The following is a 24,303-nucleotide window of genomic DNA, read 5'->3' on the forward strand; positions in this document are numbered from 1 at the left end:
TCAAATCAAAATTCTTAGAACAGGAATAAAAACTGTTATTAAAATGACAGTATTAATTATCTTTTAAAAAATTGTTCTGATGCTGAAAAGCCAAAAATAGTTGAGGACAGAGCTTGATAGGTATTACACAGTCAGGTATCATCATCGTGTCCACAAAATGTCTAACTTACTTCTAAGTTAATTTTATCTAACTTTAACTTAGAAATGTTTATACCATTCAGTGGACTGACTTCTCACTTCTTGCTTCTAAACAGATAAAAGGTTACACTAAAACTTAGTTCTTTCCAATCTAGCAAAAGAAAGTATCCAGCCTCAAAGTCTATCGAATGGCTAGGTTTCCCTCTGATGATCAGCTTTCCTCAGCTTTATATTCCTTCCCTGTGTTTTATTAAAAAGGATAAAATCAGTAATTATTTTAAAGGCTAAAGACATAAAGTTTGTTCACTTACAATCAAAAAAGCTACTATAATACTCTTCCGTGCAGTATTAAATTTGTTACCATATTTTTATCAATATATTAAGTGTAGCATTAAAGGTGGTTTGGGAAGAACAATTGCTTTGGAGTTTGGAATTTCCCATATTCTATTCTTTCCTCCAAAATACCATTTTATGGCCTAAACACAGCAGAACTTTGTTTTGCAGCAGAAAAGCTTTACACAAATTTGTGTAGTTCTGCATCACTTACAGTTTTCTTTATCCATTGCTCCTGAAGGTTTACATTGTATTCCTCTAGATCTATGTTCTTCAGTTATCTGGGTATCCAAGTTTTCCACCTACAAATAAAACACAAAGATAATTCCTTACCTTCTTTTTTCTTTAAAGTTTATAAATACAGAAGGGAGAAAGATTTTCCTACTTGCTACTTTCAAGTACAACATGCATTAGAATGGAAAGTATTAGTATTACAAAAGCAATTTATTCCTAAAGCTCAAGTAATATTACTACTATAGGATAGCACCATAAAAGAACTTCTGCTAATTAATATTTTTAATGAAAAAAGTCTCAGTTTTAATTAAACACCCAACTAAGTGCTTTAAAAGCAGTTTATCATGGCAACTTACACAATATTTTTGGATTTAAAAGGATACTCTCCTACATGCAGAAGCAGAAGTAGTATCTCACTAACACCAGAACTGTGGCCAAACAGCATTATAATATAGTAATAAGTGAATTTACTACTCGAGTTTAAGAAACGACAATGACATTATTTTAGCTTGTCATCTGTGATAAATGTCTTGTTTCTGCTCCATAAGAAACACATTTGCAACTTTCCCAGTCATCCCTTTTATACTTATAAACTCCCAAGTTCTTGTGAAATCACAGTATACTCCATTATAATAACAGGTTTCTAGTCCTGATCAAAATAATCCCTGTTTTTGTCCTCTGTTCTCAAGGACAATCAAGCTTCTCTTTTCTGCCAGTTAACAAGTCTTAAAATAGTCAATAGACTGTGGAACAACAATACAATAAGATTTATTGGCTGGCAAACTTGAAAGAATAATTAAACATCAGCCTACACAGCTGCACAGTCTCAATATACATAGGCTCTGCATATACAAAAATAGTATTTTCCTTTACTGAATATTTAATGTAAATAGAAGTAAATGCAAGTAAAAAAAAAAAGCAGCACAGACTTAGAGAGTAAATCTAAAATCCAAGAACTTACATGAGAAGTTTCTCTTTCTAAAGCAATACTCCTCTGCAGCAAATCTATTAAAAATAATTACAAAAATAATCAGAAAAGTTAAGCAAGAGCGAAGTATCATAGTATCCTCTACTTCACCTCTCTGAAAGGATTCCAGAGTACCTGAAACTATATAAAACTTTCAAAGTTGGAAATGAGGCATCTGATCTTCTCTTTAACAATACTCAAACAAAAAAATCCCACAAAACACCCAACCCAAAAAAGAATATGGATTTCTAAAGCAGAGGATAACAGAATAATTTTATGGCTAAAATACAGGCAATCATGGGGCTGTCATCTTTGAAACATATGGTAATTTTGACATTTCAAAAATAGTTCTAACATTTGAATGAATCAGATTTTTATCCATCACAACCTTAGATGCAGGATCAAGGGATGAAGAAAAATGTGATAAAAACTATGCTGTAACATTACACTTCCAGAGAACTAAAGTCTGTGTGATTGTACTAGCGAGAGCTGTAGCTGCTACAGTGCACATGAGGAAATTGTCCAATTACTAAACTATATTGTACTCTAACTCTGATAGAGAGCCTTAGTCTGCCATATTGCAAAAATGTGGAAAAGAATTATGAATTATGGGAGCTCATGAATGCTCCGCACTTTTGAAAAAATTCCATAACTTTCAAAGCCATTTCATACAGATACAGAGTCATAAAGAAGTTGCTCCATCAAGGTTCTACAAAACCCTAAAAGCCTGATTCGTAAAGGCACTGAATTAGAAAAGCTGCTAGAACATTGAACAGTATTCCTTTAAGCTACAGTAAGAACATAAACCCCATGATCCAATAAACCCACTCTATTCTACATAGAATTTTATATAATTTGTAGCTAATTACCTAAATCTACATGCTTTAGCTACACTGTACAGTTGCACAATATCTTTCAATTTTTAAAGCAGTGTCAAATGAAGAGCTAGATCCTACCCACTCAAACAGAAATGATTTGTTTACATTCCAAGGAATCTTGGACTACTAAACTACTGTGTCTGCTGTTCATACTCATGACAGGACACACATTTGTCTTTTAAACAACTTCCTTTTACGTACGTTGAGCTATATGTATATATGCATGTATATACATATAAAGAGAGATTATTGTACAGTGGGGGAAAAAAGAGAAAAAACTCTCTACCAAGAGCTACAAATTATTCTTCTGTGCATGTCATATCCAACATGATTTACACAACAAATGGATTTTTGTTAAACATTTTTACATGAAACAGGATTATCACTGCTAGTTCAATCTGCTAATTTTAAATTTTAAGTCTGTCTGGGTGACTGAGTGATGTGAAGTGGCACAGTTTTTCAGAAAAGAAACTTCACAGTACAGAAGACTGGTTCAAGTTTTGAATCTACTGTCCTAAAAACCACATTCTTCCAACCCTTTCTCAGGGTTTACATTTTCTTTCTTATGAGCAGAGCACCATGATTAAACCAGGTATGTCAATTTGACCAGTCCCAAGAATAAAAAGGAATCCAAAGTTTTATACCAATGCTCATATCTCGCCTTACTCCTGTTTTTGTTTTCTATTTGGTAAAAGGTTATTTTGGTATGCATGTCCAAAAATTTAGAAATGAGTTTAACAGTGTGTCCTTTCATAGTATTTAGACTTTCAGCTGCAACTTTCCAGAAGAGAAAATGCATCTTTAACCTCTTTGGACTCTATATGCAGCAGTATCGCTGGTACCTCTTGGAATTCACTTTAGTTTTGCTTGTTACTCCATTAACTGGGGATTAACTCTCATCTGGTAGTGTTGTAAACATCTTTGTAATGCATTTGGAGCACAAAATCCATCAAGATGGGAACAAAGCTGGGTTTTGTTTCTGCTTTAATAGGAAAGCCAAACAATTGCCACACAGTTTAAAATATTACAGTTTTGAGAAACAGACTTTTTTTTCGTCCTACTGAAGATTAGTTTGATACACAGAAAAGAAATTACTGAGGACAGATACAAGTTGACTAATTGAGATTTCTAGGTGACTACCTACTTATAAGTGTTCTTCAAATTTCAGTGGACGGCCAGAATTATTTTAACCTTCGGGAGAGCAAGAAAGAAAAAAACCAAACACATTTCTGTAAAGTCTCTGTGACTTAAGTCATAAGTACTTACTCTTGTCATATCCTCACGTGGCCTGTCACAACACCCGAAACAAGAAAGTTTTAAGTTTATAAAGAGGAAATCCATTCTTTGGGGAAGTTTCTCTATCTTTCCTGGGCAAAAGTTTTTCTCTATTTATTGATTTTAAATAGAATGTTAGCAGTCTATTTTTTTAAAATCCTAAACGTTTTCCACATTTCTTTTAGCGTATCATATTGGAAGAAAAGGCTGACCCTCACTCTTTCCCACAAACCAAGTGCAAAGCCACATAAGCTCCTAGAAACCTTTCAAGAAAATTTCTGCAGGCCTTGCTTCAATCTCTCTGCACATAGTACATATCAAATCTACACACACACCCCCCCCCATCATAAGTAATAGTCAAATCAGTATGAAAAGTAAATTGCTATCAGCATAAAAATCACCTTTTTGAAACTCTTTAGTATGAAGATCCACATATCCCTCTTCACTTCTTGGACTTTCAGGCTGCTGTGACTAAACACAAAAATCAAAAGAAAAAAAAAATATTGCAGACATCCAGACAAGTATGTCTCACTCCTATCCCCCATGTCACGGTGAACATTGTCTTATATGATCTATAAAAGTCTTCAAAAGCTTCTTAAGACAACAGTACAAGTATTAATAAGGAACACTGGCAGAGCTAAGTCACATTACTGTTGAACAGTACAGTGCCTAACCTTGACCTTAACACTGGTACCAGAGATTAGTTTAAAAAAAGGAGATCTCAGGAGACCTCTCAGGAAGTCAAGGTGCAATGCCTACTCTAAGAGGAGTTCCAAATACAAGCAATACTCCAGAAATCTTCGCATCTACAGAAAAATATGTATCTGCAGTGTACAACAAGATACAGTGAACTCTAAAGTCATGTTTTGTTTTTTCTGTTTGTTTTTTATTGGTTTGGGTTTTTTTAAACTCAAGTTGCTGATCAGCTATGTTATTGGTGCACAGATAACACTATATGGAGCTAAGTGTACTTAAGTCAGATCTGGACACTGTAAACTCATATACAGTGCCATGTGAACATGGCTATACTGACTATAGGACCATCTTATATAGCTGGCAAACAGTACAGCTGCTTGCAGGTGGAACTCAAATCAATAAGTCCCACCAGTCTGAAGATGACTTGAATTTTCCTAAAGTGCATTCCAGGCATCAAAACCATGTTCAGAAATACCCAACTGGTCTGCCCTGGAGCTGCAGCCAGTAGCCCTGTGCAGATCCACTTTCATAGATGCTTGGGAGTTTCTGAACCACGTTCTCCTTCAAAATGCTTATTATCAGAATTTGGCAAGACGTGAATACATGGATCCAGTCCTGCATCTGAATGAAGAATTAACCCATCTGAAATCCTGGCTAGTATGGATCACAGCACAGACACACAGACAGGCTCAACTTTGGTCTTACACAAGCTATAGGTGACCATATGCCCCAATACCTTGGATTATCCAGGATGCCCTACCCTTCTGTTACAGCAGGTAACAGGCTGCAGTTATCACAGTACAGAACAGCAGTAAGTGTTCCTCAAGCACACAGAGGGTGGGTGAGCCTGAACACTGGCGATGAAGTGATACAACGAAACAAACAGCAGTATGTGTTTACTATGTCAAAGCACTAAACTAACAATTGCTAACTAGAAGACCTAAAGCATTTATGACTATTTTACAAGTACTATCACAAGCAACATGCACACAGTATGACCAATTCTAAAACAAACAAACTTGGATGTCATGGACACAGGAGCGTGGCTGAGGGAGGAAATTAATTCTACCACAGAATAACATGGGCAGCCCACAATTTAAATGCCAGCTGTTTAGAAGAGTACAGCTGAATAATCTGAAAAATGACCCTTCAAAAGTTTTGAAGTTCAAATGCCATTTCTGCTGCACAAAAAAAATCAAAAGGTATAGTAAGAAACCCTAGCAAGATGTATAATTATACAAGAAACAGTATAGTCAGAATTTTCAAAATAATAAATACCTCATCAGTTCTCAAGTTACTTTCAAATTCTAGTTCTTCTGCCAACTTTGGTAAAGCTGCATTATTGCCTAATGAAATACAAATATATTAAAATTATTAGATTACATTACATGGTATTTATCTCATGCTACAGTAGGATGCTATTTCTCAGTACCACCTCATGAACACAACACATTAATTTAATCCCTTCCTGTAGTCAAAGGCAACAATAGCAAGTCTGTCTGCAGCAAGTCAGCTCAAAAAACCCCAACTTGGCATCTGCAAGAACACAAGTATTTCTATATTTTCTTTAAATACAAAACGATTGGAAAACATGGGCTATAACTTTGTGTTTTTTCTTGCTTTTCCTTTAAGAAAACCCACAACAGATATTCAGATAAAATTCCAAACAGCAAGTTACCTCCGTATTAATGAATGCAGAGCCAATAATTAACGCTAAGGATAATTTTTTTCTTTAACAATTTGACAATTAGATCTAAATCCATAAACTCTAGAACCATAACAACTGAAATTATCTAATTTCCACAGAGACTTAAGCTCAGAAGCTCCTATTACTGTCAATGCAATTTCAGAAAATCTTAAACCCCCACCCATTTCATTCCCCACAGGAACAACTGTATACTTATAACTTCTACAGCCTCTTTGGACACCTATTTCAGAGGCCTGCTTATCCAGCTTTTCCTAAACAAAAATAAGTAGCTACAACATGATAACTCATCAGTGATGTATGTAAAGTGATTAAACTGTGGTTGTGGTTCAGAGAGTAAGACTACCATTACCACTGGTACTTACAGAGGCTACATCAAGGGACAACAAGGATTGAGCAAAGCACCAAGACAGAAATACCTTAGTGCAGCAGTCATTTTCATGGCTCACGTTTGTCTCGTATGAATACTGAATAACATTTTTCATGTTTACTAGATCAGCATACTTCCTTGACAAATTCATAAAATCCCAAAATCTGCAGAGTGAGCTTTCTCACCCCAAATATCAATAAAATTAGAGAATAAAGTCAACCTTTGAGAAATGACCTAAACTCACATTATAAAATGCTTTTTAAAGTAATAGCAGACAGACATGAGAAGGAAAAGGTTTTAGAAGTAGTATTTGATTGGCACCATTCCACTTCCTTTGGTATGAAGAAAAATAAGCAGATTTTGCTACTATTTTTCTACAGTTTAATTTCTCCAAAAACGACAATGAAGTCATAATCTAGACTTCATTATTGTGTCGACTGAATTTATTAAATTTTCATAAACTTGGTGCTTCAACTACTCTGGAGGGTCAAAGAGGACAAAGGCTGAAAATAGCAGGATGTTCATTACATGGTATTTTAGGAACTAGCAACCATGCAAGTTCATTTCAAATGTTAGCTTCCAGAAGAATGGATCTGGAAATAAATATTATATTTTTCATGTCATATACTATCATAACTTAAGTGTTCTATTTAAAATAGACACCTATCATAATTGCTCACTTAAAATATTTATTTGACTGTCTGATTCCTTTGCAACACAAAGGAGGACCATTTCAAGTATATTCAACAAACACAAGATTCAGCATAATAGAATGAATCTGAATATGACCATTAAATAATTCAGAGAAAATCCGCAGTTATGATTAAGGATGGCCACTCTTAACCTTCAAAATTATCGTTACCCTTTTAAAATGTTGAAATGTCTAAATGAAGTGCATCCTCTTTCCTATAAAAGTGTTTTTGAATTTCAAAACACATTAGTAACAAACACATCTGTAGCTCCATAATTACCCCTTGCAAACCACTTCATATATTAGTTCAAAATTTTAAGTCAATGTATTTTAATAACTTTTTTTGCACTGTAATAACATTATTTTCCAACATACCTCAGATAATTGTGTTCAGTCACTCCTATACTCCAAGACATGCTTATTTAAGTATCTGAGACCAGTTCTTAAATACATTAACTACTTTGAAATGAACAAAGAAATCAGGTATATTTGAACAGCATCAGTTATTTCTAACTATAATGACAGTAAAATGTGTGCATTTAAGACAGCTTATAAACTGAAGAGTTAAAAAAAAAAAAAAGAAATCCTCACCTGAATTAAAGTTTGTGTTACTTTTTTGAAAAGTAACTTCAATTCCAGTATCATCTATTTTGACCAAGTTCGTTTTGTCATCACTGCTGTATAGCTCTTCTACATGCAACAAAGGGAAGTCACTTTTTTCCCCTAATTCTGCTTCTATTGTCACTTCATCATGATTGGTATTTACAGTTCCTTCATTTGCAGAAACTAAAGAAAGAGCCTGTGCCCTAGGCATGGGAGTCCTTATTTCAGAAAAGTCTCTTTCTAAATGCAAGTTTGAGTTTATCTTGTAGTTTACATTCCTTAGAGTTTCACTCTCTACTGCTGCTTCTGAAATCATACAAGAGAGTTCTGATGTAACATTCTCATGCAAAACATCTTCAGCTTGCTCACCATCCTCACTTGCCTCTGAGGAAGGACTTGGACTCACAGCAGTTTCTGTACTAATCTCCACACAAAGGGCTTCATCTACACTCATGAGGTTGACTGAATTTTCATCTATTTCTGTGATTTCACTGTCTATTGTGGTCTGAGATGCTGCTGATTCTCCCCTCACACTACTCCCATGGGTCTCGTTCTCTCTACCAATGACAAGCAAAGAATTACTGCTTTTTTCTGGGCCTGTAGTCGAGAGGATGCATTCAATCTGGTTAGTAGTATTAAAAACTTGCTCACTTTTGTCTTTTACTTCTGTACTCTCAGCAGGAAGTTGACTTTCTTCTATGACTGCAAAGGTGAAGAGACTATCACATTCTTCCATTGTGCTCAGAGTAATCACTGCCCCCTCCTCCTTATCTCCTATACTTGAAGCAGCATGTTGATCCTCATTGCTGGTGGCAACCCTCAGCACAGGAGCTCCACATTCTCCCACAAAAATCACAGAACCTTTGTTTTTTGCATCTCCACTGAAAGCAGCTAGTTCAAACTGTTCATCTACAGTTGCGGTGGTCTCCACAATCTTACATTCCTCTGATGCATTTGGAGAGATAATTCCACCTTCATCTCCTTCTGCTACAATGAGCTGACTTTCAGCTTGTGGTGCTGCACTGATCAGGACTATCTCACATTCTTCTGTCATGCTTGTAGTGATCATAGCAGCTTCATATCTTCCTTCTGTTTCCGAAGCAGTGAGTTTGTTTTCATCTTGCATAGCTACACTAGACATAGGAGCTTCAAAACATTCTGCTGTACTTGTAGAGATCATTACTGTTTCATTTTTTGACTCTGTGTCTGACACATGCTGAATTGCTTCTTCTGTCACTCCACCTGACATTAGGATTACTTGTTCTTCCACAACACTTGTGGAAATCATAGCACACTCATCTTTTTCTTCCTTACCACTAGCAGTTGGTTGACCTTCATCATCATCATCTCCTCCTGCATGGGATTCACTAGGCATGGGAACCTCGTATACTTCCATATCTATAGAAACCATTGCATTCTCATTTATTTCTTCTGCTTTCACAGAGTGGAGCTGACCATCAAATTCAATAGCCGCACTTGACATAGGAGCCTCAAATTCTTCTACAATACTGGTGGAAATCATAGTGCACTCATCTTTTTCCTGCTTACTGCTAAAAGTATGCACACACTCTTTAAACTCTGCAGCTGTACTGGGCATAGGTACCTCTGTGTCTTCAGTGTCTATTAAGATCATAGAGCTTTCCCCACTTTCATTTGCTCTTGCAACAGCAAGTGGACCTTCCTCAGCATCCATGGCTGAATGTAAGGGAGCATCACTTCCTTCCACTGTACTGGTAGAGATGATATCACCTTTTACTTTTTCTTCTCTGTCAGCAGGAATAAGAGAATTCTCATCTTCTTTTGGAACTGCACTACTTATAGAGGCATCAAGTTCTCTGCTGTCAAAGGAAGTCATGGCATTCTCATGCTCATCTTCAGCACCAGGCTGACTCTCATCTTGCACTGCCATAGCACTAGTCATGGGACCCTCACTTTCCTCAGCATCTAAGGGAATCAAGGTACCTTCATGCTTTCCTACATGTACGGTCAAGGCACCCTCATCTGCAGCACTTGCACTTGTTACACTGCTTTCAACAATCCCTTTTTCGTTTTTGCAGTTTGTGCCACAATTCACTTCTTTCTCTGCACTTGTCATGCTGTCGACAGTAAGCTTATTTATATTTGTGCCAGCCACTCCTGACTCAGCTTCCATTTGTTCAGCAACTATGCAAATAATTGAACTCTCACCTTCTTCTGCACCTATACAAATCAGTGCATTTTCACTTTCCATTCCTGTACAAGTAGAAGCATGCTCATTTTCTTCATTTCCCCTTCCTGTACTGGTCACAATGCCCTCATCTTCTTCATCCTCCTCTTTTGAGCCCGTACTAGTCACAAAACCTTCATCATCACATGGACCTATGCTGACTGTAGTGATATTGGCTTCCTCTTTTGCCCTTGTACTGTCCATTAGACTTTCACATTTTTCAGCTTCTAGACAAACTGCAAACCCCTCATTGCTGTCTTCTAGCCCTGTGCAGACTACTGAAATTTCAGTATCATCTTCTGGAGTTATGCCTGTGCTGGTTACTGTGCTTTCACCATTTACAGTATCCTCAGATTTGTCACCACTAGTTCCAGTTGTGGCACTGTTGTTTGTGACCATTGCAATACACGCACCAGTTACAGCACTTTCTCCTTGGGCATCTGTGCCAGTCACTGAGCAGATGATGAAGTTATGACCCCTTTCTTCTGCACCTGTGCAAGTCACAGTACCTTCGTGTTCTTTTACCTGGACAGCTCTCACACTACCCCTAAATTCACCTGAGCTGTCACCGCTTGTCGATCCTTCACCTGTTTCTGTCCCTGCACTAGTTACAGCTCCATCGCTCTCCACTTCACCTAAGCAGGACACAGAACTTTCAAATTTGCCTGTATCTGCACAAGTTGAGGTCTTTCGCTTTTCTTCAGAGCCTGCACTTGTCACAGCATCATCTTTTTCTTCTGCTCCAGCACTATTCACGCTGTCTTCAATTTCTACTCCACTTGCATTGACTGAATCCTTACCACTTTCTTCTGCATCAACCATGGTATAGTCACCATTTTCTTCTCCTTCTGTACTTGTTAGGAAACTTTCACTTTCTGCTAATCCTTCAGTGACAGCACTGCCACCACCTTCCTCAGCTGCTGCAACAGTACACTCACCAATATCTGCTCCTGTGATGAAACTGCCACCCTCACTACTTTTTACCCATATACCTGTTGTGAAACCTTCATCAGCTTCTATGCTTGTGCAGATTACTGCCACCTCACTTTCTTCTTCTGAGCAAGTGGTTGTAGCATCACTGTCCTTTTCAGAATGTGATGCACCCTCAGCTCTTTCTTCTCCTGTACTAGTGGCCATTACAGTGCTCTCAATTAACTTTTCTGTGCTAGTTCCTATCACAGTGGCTGGAGCTGTTCGTAGGCTGTTGTACAACAAACTCAGTTTACTACTTCCTGCACTGGTACCTACAGCATTGCTTTCATTTTTATCTTCTGTGACAGTCACACCATTTCCTTCTTGCCCACTGGCTGTAACAGAGCCTTTTATTGTTTCCTCAGGAACTCTTTCAGGCACTAAGACAGAGGAAGATTGTATCATATCATCAATATCATGCACCTCGTCCTTTTTCATATTATCCATTATTGTGCTTCTTTCTCCCTTTGTGGAAGTATCTGTACTCAAGCACTCTCTCTCTTTTCTTTTTAGAAGTTCTTTTGTTGTTACATCTCCACAATCTTCAGTTATGTCAGACACCAAGTTTTCCTCTTTTATTTTCAATACACTTCCCTGAGGGCTTTCTAACTTTGCTGCTTTGTCATAATCATCTTGACTACATAGTCCAGCTGTACTGTCTTCCATTGCCTGTTCATCAGGCCGGGACACCTTGTCTTCTTTTTCTATACTGTTTGTCATAGTAATGGTGTCACCATCATCTTTCGTGACAGAACTGAGCACTGCATTATCATGTTGTTCCATGTATACAACCTGTGCTGCATCATTCTTCAAAATGAAAGTATCTTCAAATAAAGAAGTCCCATCTGAATTATGACATTCTTTAGACATACTACCCAAGGAATCTGTAAAGTCCGAGATATCCATATCTATGGACTTTGCATCAGCAGCATCTTCTCTGGAAGAATTAATTGCTAAAGAAACATCTTCTGAATTAGAATTTAACACAGTTTTTAAATTCTTTGGTCTTCTGCTATCTTCTGAAGCTTGATCCTTACTGGGAACATTCAGTGAAATTCTACCACTTGTTTCATACACAATGCTCATTTTATGAGCTCCTTGTTTATTGGGTCCTTCATCCATGGAAGCTTGTTTGGACAAAGTGTCTAAGGCACCAACTTGTTTATTAGAGATATTTTCTTGTTTAACAGTTTTTTCAGCTGCAGGCAGAAACTGTGGTTCACAACCTTCAGGATCCGACAAGCTGTGCTTTAATTCCTTATTTGAAATAGAGGGAGATATTTTTTCTTTTGCTGCGCATTCAGCATCTGTGGCTTGGAGTGAGTTTTGAATGTTTTTTCCTTCTATGTTAGATGCTTCCTGTACTTTTGTTTCTGTTAAATCAAGTTCCATCAGCTCTTCCTCGTGACCAGAATGCAAGTCATCGTTATTCGTACTCGACTTCTGAGGGGCTGGAGCATGGCTGCGTTCAGTCGTGCTAACTGATTGCTTGTCCTCTCCAAGTAAATCCTGGTTCGATATACTGCCTTTTCTGTTTTCACAGGATATCTTTTTACTTTGTTTTTTATCCATTGCCACTGTGACGCTCATTACTTTTTCATGCCCACTATCTATTTCTTTAATATCTTTATCTTCCAGTTTGATACTCTCTTCCTTCTTCTTTATTTCTTTGTTGCTGTGCTTTAAGTTTCTGCTTTTGTGACCTTCAGCAGAGAACCTTCTTTCTAGTTTGGAATTGCTTAAATCTTTATCACCTCTATATTTCTCTTTTACAGATCCTCTTTCTCCAGAATGTAACTTAACTCTGTGACTAAAGTCTTTTTGTGATCCCTGAGTTGACTGTGTGCCACTTACAAGCTCAAACTCAGCACCGCTATCCTCAAAAAGTTTGTCTTCATTCTTGGATTTGTGTTGCTTATCTGAATCATTCTCTTCCATGCTCTTATCTTTGTCTAGTTTCTGACCAGTCTCTTGCTTTGTTAAGTTTTCCTGTAATTCTGTTTCAGATGATTTGAATTGTTTAGTGTGACTCTTTGACTTCGACTTTAACAAAATTTTGTCTTCAACAAGGCTCTTAGATCTTCGTCTATCTTTATGAACACTATCTTCTTGTTTCAAATTACAATCAGAGTTAGTTGATTCTATTTCATGTTTATCTTCCGAGTAGCTTTCACTCCTTCTGTGTGATGCAGAAGCAAGTTGCTTTGAGGCACTTAGGGAATCCTTTTGTGGCCTAGAATCACTCAGGGACCTTTTGGACTTGTATTCTGCTCGTGATTTTTCTGTTGAAAGATGTCTGTCTTTTTTATTTTCCTTACGCAGCAATTCTTCAGCTTTTAAGGTGGATTCAGAAACATTTTTTCCATCTTTTCCTGTTACTGATATTTTCCGTTCACTTCGGTGTTTACTTTTCCTTTCAGATTTGTCATCTGAGGAAACCTTTATTTGTTGATTATGTTTCTGACCACCATCCTCTCCTTTCAAACTTCTCTCAGATGAGTGGAGTTCAACATCTTCACTTGATTTGTGAATACAGTCTCCTTTATATTTGTGCTTTAAAGTAAGTTTATCTTCTAATGCAGTTCTTTCCTTTTCATTTTTATCTCTGTAAGACTTGGCTTCTTTTTTGGGGACATTTTTCATATGTTGAATTTCTGTGTCACTGTCTTTTTTGGGGTGTTTTTCATTTTTAAATAAGGATTTCTGCTTCTGTAGCTCTTCAGTATTGACTTCTGCTCTATCCAGCTGTCTTTTTGGATCCCTTGTTTCACTGTCCTGCTGAGTTCCTTCAGCCTGAAGAGAGGTGGAGGTTTTTCTTTTATGTTCTTTTTCTGCTTTAGAATCACTCTTGCTTTCCTCAGTTGAATGCACCGATTCTGAAAGTCTTCTAAGCTGTTTAGAGATTTCACTTTTCCCGTGATTATGCTTCAATTCTTTGGAAGAATTTTTCTCACAAGTCTACAAAACAAAGTTTTTACATTTATAAGTAAATGTTACATAGTTCCTTTACTCTGTGACCCAACAGAATTGTTATGGGGAAAATTCTTCATAAAAACAATTTACCAGAGAATACGTTTAATATTGTAATAAAAATTCACCTAAAATACAGTCAGTAAGAAAATGAAATGCCGTTTTCATTTTAACTATCTGCCATTGTGGGAAAATTCAGAGAAACAGAAGTTAACCTTAAGCAGTCTGTTTGAACTTGAGTACCCTTTCTTTATAAAAATGATTTTTCCTATAAAATGATTTAAACGGACAATCACGATTTCAAGTACGCCATAAGTTACTTTAAACAGCCATTATGCTGTTTAAAAAAGAAAACCAAACCCCAACATAAGCCCAAGCAACACCCCAAAACCCACAAAAGATAAATCTAGACTTCCACCTGAACTTCCAACTACCACTTTTTTTGGCTTTGTTAATAATGTTGTTGGTAAAAACTCTCACCATAAAAATTCTCATTCCTTTAGCATTTGGACTACATTCAGTCCTCCTTTAACTTCACAGTGAGAAGTTTAAATAGATCAAGCTCTTCAAGTCTTTGCATATGAGACACACTTTGCTCTTAAAAAACCCAACATGCATCACAGAATAGCTTAAACTATATCTCATGTTCTACTACAATATGCATCAGCACTGGCTACAGAGACTGTATATTCTAGCAGCTACTGGAATTCAGAAAACATGACTGCAGCAATGTCAGATCACCAATGCAAATGAAAGAACTGGCAGGAAAAAACTAATCCGTAAGAAGGAATGCAATACTATGCAGCTTGAACATAGGAACAAGTACCACTGCAATTAAAAAGGAAGATCATAAGGTGTATATTTAAGAGACACACACCTCGTTTGTCTTGTGCATTTCTTTAGAATCTTCTTCAGATGGCTCATATTTTTTTCTGCAGCTATCTTCAGCATGCCTGAAACAGGTATTTGGACAATTAAAGAAAAATTGATATAACCCCCAAGATTAGTTTGTAAACTTTCTGCTATTAAAGCTCAAGGAGAAAGAAAAAACGCACACTACAAATACTTAAAGAGAATATGATCACACAACTTCTGATCAGCCAACCTGTCCAAGCTTTTTTCTCTGGGAAAATGATGTGTACCACCTTCAAAGATATCCTTTGAACATCAGTGCTTTAAAGCAGAGAATAATACTATGACAATATCAGTACTACAGTTGTCCTTGTAAAATGAATAAGAGATCTCCTTGCCCTGTATATACTTGTATGTAGTCAGATGTACACACCTACATAAAACATCAATTTAAAGACCAAGTCAAGTTGACTGACATATTAGATGCACGAACATTTAAAAGCTTTCCATTCTCATGCCTTTATTACCATTCTGTGTGTGAAAAGCCACATAGAGGCTGCTACTGCAGTCTGAGCTGCAATATATTTAAGCAACTCTAATTTGATTTTCTGCCTGAACTTCATGCTTATTAGTAACAAAATTACGTGAATATTTTAAGAGGAAATTGTTAAAATGGGTAAGGCTAACTGCAAAGTTGAAGAGAACCTTTTCAATCTGCAGAAATGAATATGCAAAAACGTAATTACTTTTGAGCAAATACATGAATACCTTGAATCTCTTTTTCTTTTTCTGCTCAAGGCTACTTTTTTTTCTAAAAATTTCTGTTCTTTAAGCACATCCTTAATGCTGGTACCAGTAGCTTTTGACTCAAGACTCCTTGACGAAGGTTCTTCCAAGTTCAAGCCACTTTTTCCTAAAATAATACACAAATGGTGAAATACATAAGCACATGATTAGTTTCAGCTATAAACATGACTGAAAGCAGTACAGAGTACTAATGTGTAGCAGAGAATACTAGGGTATATAGGTATTCATTGTGTTTAAGCAATGTAATGATATATGAAAAAGTGAAGATATGGGATTTTGTATTAATAATTTGCATTATTCCCTCGTCTGTTACATCACTGTTGAAATACTGGGGTTTTAAGGGAAATGACTAGAGATCTGTTATCAATATAAGCTGATTTTTCCAGAAAGAGTGAGAGCAGGGTGGCAGGGGCTAATGTTATACTTCTCATACCTTTTGCATTTTGATTTCCAGCTTTTAGGTATTTCGTTCTTTCTGCAGCCTTCTGCTTACGTTTTTCTTCAAGTCTCTCCCTGTTAATTTGTCGTCTTAGGAGTCTCTCTTCTTTTTCTTTGGCCTGGAGACACAAACCCAAGGAAAACAATTTATCATTAGTCCAAGATTATTCTTTGACTACAAATGGAGTCTGTGGTCTAAGGCCCACAGAAACCAGAACATTGTAGGTTGAGGCAAACAACAAAAAGAAAGTCCTTAGAAATCATGATATGAAAGTTAATGGAATCCTCTACTACTGTGAAGTTGAGTTTGAATTTCACTGCTGCTTCACACTGCAGACTGAGGCTAGGAGACATCAAATAATAGATCTTATTTTATTTATATCTATATATACATAACATATACATAGTGTATATATATATGTATTTTTTATATATATGTGTATATGTATATACATAGTATATATATATATATATAAAAATACATATATAACTATTAAAAAATATACTTAGCCAAAGGAAAAAAGATTTAAAAGAACTGCTGCTTTCTATTCTGTGTGCTGGTACTTCTACCACAGAACACAGTGAACATGCTTTCACTTTCAATGGAAACTCTCTTTCCATTCTCACTGGCTGCAGACATGCTACAAACTACTGATTTCATGGACAGCAAGAACTACATTTGTAAAAAGATGATGTAATGAAGTAGCCTGCAGCAGTCAATACAAGCCTGACTACAGAAAACCTCACCGAAGGCAGGCTGCAGGTACATATGGACTACTTTTTCCACCCAAAGTGTCATTATACACATTAAATCTACTGAAGACCAGGTTGCTGCAGTTCTTACTCTCCCTACCAAATTAGTCAGATGAGAATGAATCCACCCATTGCTGTGATCCTGCAGACACTGCATGGAATTAGTAAATCTTCTGTCAACACCAAAAGACTGTTCATTTTAGAACAGGGGAAAAAGATGAAGTGTGTCATTGCTTTCACCACCAGAAGCCTTCAAACTATAACCAGCAGAGTGTTTTGCTGGAGAGCAAATCATGCAATATTGATGGAAGTCTGAAGAAGAGGCAGTTGTAACTCAAGAAGAACAAAGAAAGAAAGAAAAAAAAAAAAAAGAGAGAGAAGAAATGGAAGGCTCTCCCATCACAAACCATCACCAAATAAGTAGTGGAATTTCTGTGCGGAAAAGTTTAAGGAGCCAGAATGCAAGCAGTAACAGAATCCACACTTACAATGGACTGACGGCGTTGTTCTACAGTTCGTTCATCATCAGAATCACTGAAGTATTTGGAGTACAAGAAAGGCTTGCGAACATAAGCATGACGAATAGGCTTGGCTTTCCCATCACTCAGCTCGTTAGCATGAGGTTTTGTCTTACTTTGACTGTTTTTATCTTCTTCATCTGAAGAAAGGTTATTGAAGTGTAAATATATATTGATAAATTAGGGCAGTACTTTTGAGGAGGCAAAGCTACTCGAAATGTATTAACAATTATTTATTCTAAAAACATAAACAGTTCAAAAAATTAAACCCGTTAACATCAAAGTATCACTAGAGTATGAAAACCTGAAAGGTATATTCGTGTGTTTGTGCACACCGTTCAGCCAAAAAGTTGCAATATAAACTCCAGAATAAAGTGGAATACAACAACTGGGCTTACCCTCTTGCCTGCAATCACGCTGCCTTTTTACATATAGTATTTAGTAGTTACCACCACCTAAGAAGTCAGAATATAGTTTCCGATATGTATTAAATTAAGCTTCTTCCCTACATCAAAAAAATTTGTACAGTATTTGAGTACGTAAAAAACAGATAGGGTAACTGAAATATATACACAAAACACATTGTTGTTTATACTCATGTAAGTATTATTCAAGTAAAAAATAAATCTATTTCAATTTTATCAGGATTAGAAGTAAAGCAAAACCACTTGTGCACCATACTGTACACATTATTTGTATCCCTGAAATATACTTAAGTCTTGTTTTCACTTTACAAATACTCAGTCATAATTGAACACAATCTGTCATATTTAAAGGTAACACCAAAGCCAGAGAATACGCAAATAATTCAGTACTTCTAAATAATGTTCTTAGAGCAGAAAAGATAAGCTCACAGCACACTAGAGACAACTCATTCAGGTCCTCTGTGTTACGAAGTGGGAAGTCTTATTAGCTGCAAAAGCCACGTTATCTGCAGAAATCAAAAGTCTGAGGTCTGCTCTAGACAAGGATAGCACAAAAAGGTAACCCAGTCTGTGAAAAGGTTTGATGTTTCCAAACTCTTAAAGCTAGATCCATTCCTGTTCCTTCTACTGTGGCTAGGTAGAATTTGGAAATTCCTGCAATCCTAAAGCTCTAAAATCAAGCTGATATGTAGTCAGCTGCAACCACTACCCCGGAGTCACAAACAAATCACTCCAATGTTGTGCCAAATTCATGGCAGAAGGGAGAGGAAAAAAACCCATAGGGAAGTTACATATCTATCACCAGTAAGTGTTTTTGTCACCTATGAAATACTGTAGGACAAGTAAGATTTACAATGTTTAGAATATATCAAGCTATCAAAAAAATATTCAAAGTACTTTTGATACTCAGCTTTTGTAACTACACAAATTCTACCCATTCCACATTCAAATTCTCTCATAAGTACAATAAAACCTCAAATTTATGATATGATGCACTCATGAAAGCATTGCATATTCTTTCTTGCTACTTAACAATTTAAATATTTTACCATCTGATGTGATCTCCCCCTCTTCAGTACTGTCAGAAATTACAGCCTCTTCTTCACTCTCCTCTTCAAAGGAAGAAAGGTCACTGGTATGGACAGAGCTGACAGTGATGTCACTGAGTACATCTGTATCTGAATCTACGGACATATTTTCTTGTGAAGGAAAAAAATAGAAAGAAAGGGCTGTAATGCAGCACACTGTATTTGAGAAACTTCTTACCAAAACAGCAGATTTTGCTACTGAAAACAAAATTATCTTAAGAACAAGAAACAGGAAATTAAAAAAAAAATAGTAACATCTTAATGAAATGTTATTAGGCTGTGGTTTACTCAAAACAAAAATTACTCTGAGGTACAACTAGAAACTTTAAATGCAGACTGGAATCGTGGAGAGAACTTGCCAGGGTAAGCAGATGACCAGTCACACACCTGAGGAAACAAAGCTTTTCTGATTCCTAATGTGGGTACCTCAGCTAAAGGAGATAAACCAAGACCTAGCTGCGGCTAGTTAGACAAATTTGCCAGAACTAGCAGAGAACCTAAATTCCAAATATACTTCTGATTCAACTCCTGAATGTACTTAACCCCCCCTGCCATCCATATTTTAAGGAGGGAGCACTGTCCACACCATACCTTCTTTAGTTTCTTTAGTGAGCTCAGCTGTTTTATGTTTATTGCTATTTTTTTCTGGAATTAACTGTTTCACTGGTTCCAACTCTCTTGCTTGCTTTTCTTCTTTGGACTTTGTAGTATCATCACTCTTCTTTGAATGGTCAGATTTCTTGTCAAGTTTTTCCTTCTTTCTTCTTTCACATTTTTCACTGCTGTCTAGTTTCTTGTCAGATTTATCTAATAATTTACTCTTTTGATCTTCACTTTCCTGTTGAATTTCTTTACTTGTATCTTTATTTGTAAAAGTCAAATTGTTAGTATCCTTTGCTGAATTTTTTATTTCTTCACTTTGGCAGGGAAGCTCATTTAAATCTTCACACTTTGTAAGTGTTTCAGCCCCTTCTCCAGAAAGATCACAAACTGCTTTCTCTCTGTCTGCTAAGTCCTCTGCATTTCTCTCTCTATCAATGCTACCATCCACACTCTGCTGAGATGAGAGTCTTTTTGCAACTTTGTCACTGTTCTTGGGATTTGAGTTCTCTGTTGAAGCCCTGGCAGCACTTGCTTCTTGGTTCAGAGAAGTTATTGTTTCCAAAATGGACATTGCATCACTAGCTACGTTGCCACCAGGAGTTGTAGCAGAGACACCTTTAATAGTAAGAAAGAAAAAGAGTTTTAGATCGTCTTTGTTTCTGTAATTTAATTCAGATAGAATGTTAAGCAAATGAAAGGAAAAAGAATAATTATTTAAAATAAGTAAAATTAACTAGAAGATTTGACTAATCTGGCATTTAGAGATTTTGGTTAAAAAAAAGAACAAGAAGTTGCATTCCTGCAGCCATCATGACCTGATTCATTTTGTTCTGTGACATACCGCTGTTCCCAAGATCAGCTAAAGCAAGCAGGGGTTGGCTATGGGAAGGATGTTGTCAACATAATCCTTGTTCAACTTCGCCATCATCCCAAGTGGGATGATGACTCTGGACAAATACAGTATAAAATACTGCAGCAGAAAGTCTGTATTTCACACCTCTGGTATCTCCACAAACGACATGGAAAATGGACGAAGCATATTGATTATATAACAATAGGACTATGAGAAATACCTTATCATTTTCACATCCTCTTAGAAGCAGGTCTGAAGATGGATAAGAAAGGGTTAACTAGACTACCATTAAAAGTTGCAGCTGGCTGGTTAGCCCACTTTAAAGGAAGTGGGCCTCAGAGGAAAAGGGCTAGGATTTAAATAAAGGGTCTGGTTACAAATAGATGGACTGCTGCGAAGTCTCTTAGGAAAGGACAATTACCTGCAGGAGTGTTTGGAAGTCGATACCAGGCAACATAAGTGAATGAAAACCATAAAGAAAAAGTGCTGTGTTTATAAACAAACTAAAGATTGGCCGATTTACAGCAGAACTTACGCTCCTGAGAGGACCCCAGTCATTCAAATTTTACTGCACACAGCAACTGCACTGACAGGTAAATGTCTCATAGGTACTTTTTTTTCCATTCTCCCAACACACAAAAAATTTGAGTCATTCTTCTCTTACAGTTAGCTATGCCTTATCTGATTCTATAATACTTTGAGGGTCAAACCCAGAGACCAACTTTTTTTCCCCTACAGTAAAGAGATCCCTTGTAAACTCCGGCAGGAGTGACAAGAGTGACATGGTGGTACATAGCTGCATTTCTCTTGCCTTCTACCTTTATAGATACAGCAAGACAAGTATTATGGTACACTGCCTGGAGCTCAGCTTGTTGATATTGATGCTAACAATTTTGTGCTGGCAGCAAACCTAGCCAATGTCTCTGCTCTCTCAAAATCCAAATTTTTGTTAATAAGACTGCACAGAGAAGTGGTAGAATACCTTGTACTGTAATAGAAGCATCTGTTTTCTCCTCACTTGGAGCTGTACTGGGGCCTGCCTCATCTTTATGATTCAATGTGGCTAAAAATTCATGGACAGCTTTTTCCACCTGAGGTCTGAATGTGTGGTTGATTTTGGGGTCCACAACCTGAGAAATAATTCTGTCAATTCCTGATTCCAGCATTCCAGACCTGGAACAAAGTTACATGAATACTTAATAAGAAAAACGACTTTGAGAACACCTTAATGAAATACACTTATTTAGATGCGACATAAACACTCCTAAGAGCCTTCAATGAAGCATTAACATTTTCTAAGCGTCACTGCAGCTATGTATTTAGCCAGCTGCCTGTATTTCAAAAGCACACTCTACACCTTATCAACTAAGAAAAAAATGTTAGAGAAGCAAAGCAGTCCAACCACATGGAATTAGCACAACAAACAGCCTGTTGTTATGCCATTACTGGTTACGCTTACAAATGTTATCTAACTGTAATAGCAACGTTTGTGGAAAAAATTAGGAAGAAAGCTGATGTTAATTCCCATGGCATAAAACAGATGAATTCTAGAAGGCAGAAGGGACAAACAACTACTAGACCAGCCATCACCACCTAAGTTACTTTCTGCCCAACACAGTGTGATACCTCAGAGTCCTGCAGCTTTATAAAACACCCTTAATCTTGAGTAAAATCAAATAAATAGCAATAAAGAACTTGATATCTGTGGGTTCTCTCTAGATCCCTGTAAACTTTTGTGGAACACAGATTGCCTCCTGTCCTCATCGTTTCTTTAAAAAGAACTAAAACACCAAACCCAGAACACCACCACTTCCCTCCCCTCAAACAAAACAGCTCCTCTGTACAAGCTATCAATGGTACCACTGCAGCATAGCTGAATAAATTTGTCCCTGAATCCCTTGTTTGACCCAATTTAGTGATCAAGCTCATGACACTTTGAAGAAATTTCCTAATTTATTATGACTCTTAAGTTTTGAGAAGAAAAACTAGAGGAAACCTCACAAGATAATGTAACACCAGATCAGTGTTTGACATAATTTTGATTTAACAGCAGTTCTGAAAAATCTCTGCCTAGCTATATTTACATCTAGTTTTTTGTTTTGTGAATTTAGCTCTGTACTCCGCAGAACTTAGTATGTCAAATACTTTTAATTTTCCTTAGCTCAAAACCTGATGGTAAAAGCAATTTCATTACTATCTCCTTTAGAAGAAACAGTAAAGATAAGACTTTAAGGTAAAGACTTTTAAAGATAAGGTAAGCTAGGGCGTTACATCCCAGGTAAGAAACTAGCTTTCCCCCCTGCATCAACCTGAATCAGGCAAAATAACGGTTGCAGTTTAATTCTGAGTAACGCTGATGGCAAGCTGCTATCTGAAATAATACCACATTTTAAAGGCTAAAAATTTCAGCTTCTTCAGAAGGTTCTTTGAAGAACACAGACACTTCACAATCGATCTAGAGCCTCTGTCACCTGTCGCGGTACACAAGCATGTTCAGAGAAACCCCAGAGCTGTCACTTACTTGAGAACCTGCTGCCTAATGTTATTTCTCAGCTGGTTCTTGTTGAGATGAGGACTCCAGGTATGAGTTGCCAAATGATTGGAAACAAAGTTGTCAACACGCTGTCTCAAATTCTGGTAGGCAGGCTAGAAAGCAACAACAGAGAGATCGGACGGGAGGGTTTGGATAAGCAGTGAACCTCCCGGGGACCGGCCTGGAAGCGCTGGGAGCCCCGTCGGACCCTCCAAGCCCACCGAAGACGCAGCTCCTCCCTCTCCCTTGCGGCGATCACAGCGTGTTAAACACACCCGTATCGCTAGAAACTCTCCACAAAACCCGGTGCGTCTGTGCCGCCGGCCAGCCCACGCTCCCCTCCGGGCGCAGGGGCTCCAGCTCTGCCCCCGGGGACGCCGAGAAGAGCCCCGGCGCCGCGGGCTGAGCCGGAGACCCGCGCGGGCCCAGGCGGCCGCTCCCCAGCCCCGAGCGCGGGGCGCACCCGCCCCGCAACCCGCCGCCACCCCCAGACCGGGCCCCGCCGCTCTCGGCCGGGCCCAGCCTACCTCCGGCGTGCCGGAGCCCGGGGAGAGCCACCGGCGGGGCGCCGGCACCCCTCCGAGGCGCCGGCCGCCGGGCCCGCCCGCCCCCACCTTGGTGTCCACGTCGGCCAAGCAGTCGCGGCGGAACTGGTCGAAGAGCCCCTGGCTCTTGAGGTGGTTGACGATCATGGAGACCAGCTCGGGCTCGGCCGCGCCGCTCCCCACGGCGGCCCCGGCCCCCGGCAGCGGCGGCGGCTGCTGAGGGGGCGGCGGCGGGGGCGGCGGCGGCGGGGGCTGCGGCTGGGGGTTGCTGGCCATGGGGGCGGCGGGGCGGCGCGGCCTGCGCGGGGCGCGGCTGCCGGCTCTCCCGGCCGGACCCCGGGACGGGGCTTGTTACCGAGCAGCGGCCGCGGCAGCGCTGACCCCGGAAGCGAAAGGGAACGGAGGGAGGAAGCGGCGGGCGACGGGAAGGGAAGCGGGGACGACGCGGCCGAGAGCGGCGCCATCGGCGCGAGGCGAGCACTGGCGGAGCCGCGCGCAGCAGCCGCGGGCCCTTTAAGGGGACGGAGGGGGCGGGGCCGCTCGCGGCCCGCTCCAGTGGGGCCCCGATCCGGCGGCGGGCCGAGGGGGAGGGGAGGGGGCGGCCGCGGCGGCGACCCTCAGCCCCCGCCCGCCTTCCCCGGCAGCCCCCCGCGCCGCGCGGCTGCGGCTGGGCCCTGCGGGCAGCGCGGGGACGCCCGCCGCCCCGGCCGCCCGCCGCCCCGCCGCCGCCGCGCTCCCCGGCGGTGCCGCCGCCGCCCCGCCCCGCGCCCCGCCCCGCCCCTTCCTGCGCTGGCCGCCATCATGGTGGGGGCAGCGCCGCGCGCTTCCTCCCCGAGGCGCGGGGCGGGGC

General features: G+C 39.1%; 1 protein-coding gene across 2 annotated transcripts in view; it reads right to left on the minus strand.

Annotated features, from left to right (window-relative positions):
- The window catches only part of BOD1L1 (biorientation of chromosomes in cell division 1 like 1), a 37,505-nt gene extending 13,422 nt beyond the window's left edge, over positions 1-24,083 (minus strand). Inside the window, exons 1-14 of one of the 2 annotated variants that reach the window (XR_012633535.1) lie at positions 23,523-24,083; positions 22,897-23,021; positions 21,358-21,548; positions 19,511-20,137; positions 18,881-19,030; positions 17,377-17,546; positions 16,131-16,254; positions 15,659-15,803; positions 14,916-14,991; positions 7,879-14,026; positions 5,800-5,867; positions 4,227-4,296; positions 1,667-1,710; positions 686-773 (exon numbers count right to left, since the gene is read on the minus strand). Coding sequence is in view for 1 of the 2 variants with exons in the window: in XM_074904536.1 (XP_074760637.1) it covers positions 686-773; positions 1,667-1,710; positions 4,227-4,296; positions 5,800-5,867; positions 7,879-14,026; positions 14,916-14,991; positions 15,659-15,803; positions 16,131-16,254; positions 17,377-17,546; positions 18,881-19,030; positions 19,511-20,137; positions 21,358-21,548; positions 22,897-23,021; positions 23,523-23,729 (8,233 nt within the window). In the remaining variant the exon portion in view is untranslated. The remainder of the gene's footprint in view (positions 1-685; positions 774-1,666; positions 1,711-4,226; positions 4,297-5,799; positions 5,868-7,878; positions 14,027-14,915; positions 14,992-15,658; positions 15,804-16,130; positions 16,255-17,376; positions 17,547-18,880; positions 19,031-19,510; positions 20,138-21,357; positions 21,549-22,896; positions 23,022-23,522) is intronic. The other variant, XM_074904536.1, reaches the window with a different exon arrangement.
- Positions 24,084-24,303: the final 220 nt, after the last annotated feature.

The sequence above is a fragment of the Athene noctua genome, chromosome 4, assembly GCF_965140245.1.
Source record: "Athene noctua chromosome 4, bAthNoc1.hap1.1, whole genome shotgun sequence".
Lineage (NCBI taxonomy): Eukaryota > Metazoa > Chordata > Aves > Strigiformes > Strigidae > Athene > Athene noctua.